General features: G+C 44.0%; 1 protein-coding gene across 4 annotated transcripts in view; it reads right to left on the bottom strand.

Moving 5' to 3' along the window:
- Positions 1-343: 343 nt before the first annotated feature.
- LOC132987300 (hyccin 2-like) overlaps positions 344-6,000 on the bottom strand; it is a 43,459-nt gene continuing 37,802 nt past the window's right edge. For all 4 annotated transcript variants that reach the window (XM_061054276.1, XM_061054278.1, XM_061054279.1 and 1 more), the window contains 2 exons: positions 4,002-4,904; positions 344-3,937 (listed from right to left, as the gene is read on the bottom strand). In XM_061054276.1, the coding sequence (XP_060910259.1) occupies positions 4,198-4,904 (707 nt within the window). In that variant the 3' untranslated portion in view covers positions 344-3,937; positions 4,002-4,197. The remainder of the gene's footprint in view (positions 3,938-4,001; positions 4,905-6,000) is intronic.

The raw sequence follows: 6,000 nt of genomic DNA, 5'->3' as shown, positions 1-6,000 counted from the left end.
ACACTTGTCAGTGCTTCGGGCCCTAATAACCCACTCCAAACACAACTTCAGTGCCACCAAGTGAGCAAAAGTTGTATCACAAGTCAATCAACATTTTAAACGTCTGCAGCCTCATATGTCTTGATTTGATAGAAATGTGCAGGTTGCGGTTCAGTATTGATTTTTTTTTTTTTTTCAACCAATATCTCTGCTCTGAACTTTCTAACTCGAGAATCCCACCGTGGACTTCTTCCATAATAAAAGTAACTCAGTAAAATACAACTATCAATCTTAGTCTAGTAAGTTTCTTTGTTTAGAAAGCAGTTCTACGATGACGACGAGTTTAAGTAGACCAACACACACATACTTTACGGCACAATATTTATTCAACAATATACAGATTGATTTCTCTCTACATCTCAGACAGTTTCTTATATTTATCTTGCTTTCACCTTTGTACAGTTTATTTACAAGATTTAAAATAAGTCTTTCTCTCCATTTATACAACATCAATAGTACAGTGTGATCACATCATCCAGCAGCTTCCAATCGAAGCGTTTTTGATTTGACTCATGGTTGATAATCGGTTTAGATTTCATACACCAACTGACGTCTTTGAGCCACCGAGCAGCAAACTGACAGAAGGGCTCAACATGCACCAAAAGTCTGGATGTGGCTTTCTCTGTGTGAGGGCAGTCACATGACGAATGGGTGGTCCTCTTACTGTAGTTCACCTATATAAGAGAGGTCCTTTGTTATGTAGCACCACAAGGGTGTGGAAACAGAATCGCTGAATGGGGACACTGTTGAGGAATCTGCTTAAATGTAACTGCCCTGTCCCACCGGACAACAATCAAAGGAAGCCAGAACACCAAAAACTAAAAAAAAAAAGGGGGAAAAAATGTTGCATAGAATCAATTCTGACTTAAAGAACGGAAATTTTGGTGCTTCCATTTTTTTTTTATTTCTTTTTTTAAATAAATGTGGCTTTTGATACACTCCTGAGACCCTTCCACACCATGTAACTTTTTTTGGTTTTGAAAAGAAAAAAATAAATAGCTGTACCCTTAGACTTTAACAAAAATAGCATTGTGTTGAATGTGACATCACATAGAAGTACTACTTTAAAGAGACTAAAACCCTGCATTGAGTGTATACACATTTGCACATCTATATATATATATAATTTCAATAACTATCTTGAGGAGAGGTGGATGGATTAAAGTGCATTATACTGTAAGAAAACAAAGCCCACAGTTATCCCATTCGGGGCAGGAAATGAACTTTGTCCCATCAGCAACAGTGGCTCCCCAAGTACACATTTTTAACCACCTCATTTAGCCTCTTTTGAATGGAGGTGGACCTCATGTGGATTGTTTGGCTTATTAATCACACATTGTGTTCATTTCCTGCCCTGATCACATGCAAATAACACCAGACACTGAGGGGATTTTTTCTATCCATTACACTATACTGTACCAACATGGCTGCTGGTAACCTTGGTCAAGGGGCACTCATATTAATGACATGAACACATTACCAGTAAAACAGCAAAAAGGTGCTGCTCGGCTCACAGCAAATTACAGCAAACGGATACACCGCTCATCGTGAGCCACACAGAACAGGGATGACAGCAGACAGGCCGGACACGAGTGTGAACTGTAGCTGCACTCCTCTCTTCTTTTGTCCTCCCCCTCCTCAATCCAGTCCAGCAGGAGAAGGAGGAGGAGGAGGAGGAGGAGCATGAGCTCGAAAAGGCCAAAGAGCTGCCGACTGAAGCTCTGTGTCCTGAAATGTTTAAGGCTAAAGCGCACACAAGGACTCACTCGGGACCAGGAGCAGCAGTTGTGAGGGTGTCCAGCATGGTGGGGAGAATGAGTGTGTGGGATTTTCACTGCAGACTGAACTGACTTTTATATACATTAATCATTCATCCTCGTTTTAAACAAGCACGTGAGCAAGACATGGAAGATGCAACACGACAACTGACATCCACAGTACATATACACAGAATATACTGCTTTTACATGTGAAAAGCTAAGAAACGATTGTGGAACTACACTGTGTTGCAAACACCTGTGACGAGTGAAAAGAGAAGTCATGGCAAAAAATAAATAAAAAAGGTGAAGCTGCATCTAAGGGCACCATAGAGCCAAATGTCCAAACAACCCTTTTTTATCGTCCCTTTCCTTCAAATTAAGACCCATGAACAGAAAAAAGGCATTTTAACTTAAGACAACCCAAGCAAAATAAAGTTCCTTAAGGAGAGGATGTGTTTTGGCACATCTGGCAAAGATGAGGATGGGACTTGGGGGGTTTGGCTTGCTGGGCATTTCAGACATCTGAAACAGCAGTGCTTTGCAGGGCAATAACATGCAAACAAGCACGCCATGTTCAAAATCACTCAGCCTAGGCAAGGAAGCACTACACAAGGCTAAAGCTAGCACTGTTCCCAGATGCAGGCAATTAACAGCAGAGATAATTCAACTCCATGCACATGAGGATTAAAACAATTGCACTTCAGAAATCATTACATAAAAAAGGAGCGGGGGGGGGGGGGGGGGGGGGGGGGGGGGGGGGCTTTTTTGGGGAATTGAAATGATCAGGTTCATCCCAGTTTTGTTGATAAATGTCAGAAAAAACCTGAAGACAGTCGTGTTCTTGTTTCGCAGCTGTTTTTGTGCATCAAAATGACGCGATCAAACTGAATGGAAATTACATGATAATCAGTCACATCTCCCTCACATGAACACAGAAATAACCCCCCAAAACACCTCGGGGGTCTTCAGTTTCAAACATAACGGGCTCTTTCAATCCTGCATCTGATTGGGAGACAGATGTCTGAGTGGCAGGTGAACACACAATGAGGTAGAACATAATGTTTCATGAGAGTCTAGTCGGAGCACAAAACACAAGACCATCGTCATAGTGACTGCTGGGGTGCAGTGACTAGTACAAACCTCCAGAGGGCAGTAACTCATCGGTTCAGGAAATGATATCGACAGCATTAACACACAAACACACTAACAAGTGCTTAGGGATGGAAGGACCCATTAAATGGTTTGAACTGCAATAACAATCCAATAGAAAACACACAAACCTGCACTGTCCACATTGTTTGAATCCAGTTCTCCCCCAACATTCAGCTTCCAATCTAAAATTCATTCCTCTTGTAGCTGCACAGTAGGGATTTCTTCAGATTTGTCGAGTAAAAAATTTAGGGAAGGTCAAACCTTTACCACATTCCAAGTGGTTTTAAAACAATCTTAGCAGTCTGATTCTACAGATCAAATTAGGAGATTGTTATTACATTATTAAAAAATAATGGGCATGGGTTAAAACTTGAGAATACATTTTGCCAAACTATTTTTTGACAAGTGAAAAAAACTAAACAGAACCAAAAAAACCCCCAAAAAAACTAAAGCTTACCTTCTTTGGATTGTGATTATAAAACATTTAAAGAAATGGCATTCATAAAACTAGTTGTGCCTCAGCATAGATAATCAGCAAGAACGATTGCACGTGAGCCCGGAAAAGAAAGGGGGAAGGAATGAAGAGAAGGAGCAAGAAGTCCTGCTCTCCTCCACATGAGCGACGCTAAGTGTTATTGCTGATTCGTGTTTGACTGATTCAGTCAAGAACTCAACAGGAAAAAAAAAAAAAAGGAACGAAAAGTGAAATGTCATACATCTCCTACAGCTAGCGTGGCATCCGTACGGGGATCCTCTCATGGATTCCTCTTTGTGAGGAGAGGTTCTGGGTGGAATTGGGAGGATGCAGAGACACACTGGACTCCTTCACACTAGTTTGTAGTTACAGCAGTTCCTCATTCACTACTTTACTCTTGTTGCATTTTCAGTCACGCTTAACCCACCAGCAACGACTGCAGGTCATGATTGTAAGTTTAATGGATGTTAAAAGGGTGGAGACACAACTTAGGAGGTCTGAAGATGTGTTCCTAGACACACACGCACACACACACACACACACACACACACACACACACACACACACACACACACACACACACACACACACACACACACACACACACATTACAACAGTTAAGTAGACAGAATGTGGCATACTGGGGCTGTTAAGAGTTGCAGAGAAAAGCTGCAGTAGGACGTGTGTTAACAGGTTTGTGTGTGTGTGTGTGTGTGTGTGTGTGTGTGTGTGTGTGTGTAAGTGTGTGTCTAGCATGCCCTGCAATGCACATTAGACCTGTGATATGATCTGCATGTTGAAGCTGGGGGAGCGGGACTGCTTGGTGAGAGGGGCTCCAGGAGAGAGGAGCTCCTGGGCCTCCTCGGGCCTGACGAGGTGCTCTTCCTTCAGGCTGATGGTGGAGTGGCGGTGGGAGCCAACCATTGGACGCCCTTCCTCCTTGTCGGAGCCCCCCACCGCCTCCTCGCGTTCCTCGCCGCCTCCATTCAGGTTGAAATTCATGCAGTCAAAGGACTTGCTGGAGGAGGTGCTGCCAGTCCGCACCAGCATGGGCCCAACGGGGAAACTCAGGTGCTTCTTGATGGGGCTCAGCTGAATGGCGTCCAGCATGATGCTGGCCGGAGGCGACTGCTTCCTCTGGTGGTGCCTTCTCACGACGGCCTGCAGATCCGAGGACAAATCTGCTTGTTTCTCTGCCTCCCTCTCCCTCTCTCGCTCCCGCTCTCGTTCCTTCTCCCGCTCTCGTTCCTTCTCCCGCTCTCTCTCCCGTTCTCTCTCTTTGTCGCGGGACAGCCGGGCGGTGATGGCTTTCTTGATGCTGCTGCTGCTGCTGCTGTTCAGGCTGCCGCCCCTCGGGCCCACGCCGCTGCCCTGCTTGGTGCCACTGGGCTGGCTGCTGTTAGACGCCCCAGAGGAAAAACCTTCGTCTGGGTCGTTAATGTTGAAGGAATCTTCCCCTCCGCTCAAACCATCAGCATCTGATCACCGGCCACATACACGGAGACAAAGCATGAAGGACAAAGATTAGAGAAGGAAAAATGTTGATATATGTTCTTATTCTGAGTAAAACAACTAAACCCAAATCAACATATCCTATGGAGCAGTTAAGCAGCTGTAAAAAATCTTAAAACACAAATGTAACTCATGGGAAATTATCAGAATTTAGCATAAAGACAAAAGACCATAATCTGCTGATTCTTATTAATGCAACAAACTCAAATTCAACTGAGATTTAACATGTTTGGAGGCTACAAAGAGAGCAGATTTCAAACAGGTCAGTACTTAAACCTGCACTCATCAGACCATGCAGCTTCATTAGCTCCATCATTATGCACCCGTGGTACAATTCAATAAACAATGACCTTCAGCTTTGATCATCCTGTGTAATCCAGATCGACCTAATCTGACTAGCTACAGTACAGAGAAAGTACACGCTCATAAACCTGCCTGATTACGGATCCTATTTTAAAAAAAGAAATAATATCATACTCATAGAATTGATATCTTTAGTTAATGTCTTTGAAGTGTCACATGCACAACTTTGCCTTAACAATTCAAAACAACATGATATCCATAAATGTTTGAAAGCTGAAAGGGAAAAGATGATAAATTCAGTTAGGAAAGAAAAGCATTTTTATCAACATTCAGTGTTCAGGGTAAAGCCTAATTAAAGAGAGAGAGGCAGAGGATCAGCTGTCCGTCTCCGTCATGCATCATTGGTACAGTACAAGCAATATTGGACAACAGGGAACCGCAGGCACTACCAGGAAAAGAAACAGAGAAACCGAGAAGAACAAGGTCTCGACTGACATGCACATAACATGAGGAGAAGACGCATGCTCTCCTGCCTCATCCCTCCTCTCTCCTCCTGCAGCGCTGACCCGGCGGGTCGCGTGGTTGGCAGGCCGAGACGAGCCTGACCAATCTGTGGAGAGCGCTGAGGCGAGTCCGTCCGTACACCTCATCAGATCAACGGAGCTCCTGTTGGAGCTGACAGCCCACATGGCTAAATGTGCCAGACCTCTCTGGGCATACTGATCCCAAACGAAGAGCGGAAATATCTCCAAAGCTTTA

The sequence above is a fragment of the Labrus mixtus genome, chromosome 13 (genome assembly GCF_963584025.1).
Source record: "Labrus mixtus chromosome 13, fLabMix1.1, whole genome shotgun sequence".
Lineage (NCBI taxonomy): Eukaryota > Metazoa > Chordata > Actinopteri > Labriformes > Labridae > Labrus > Labrus mixtus.
The sequence above is the reverse complement of the archived record's forward strand: the minus strand, read 5'-3'. Positions and strand labels throughout refer to the sequence as shown.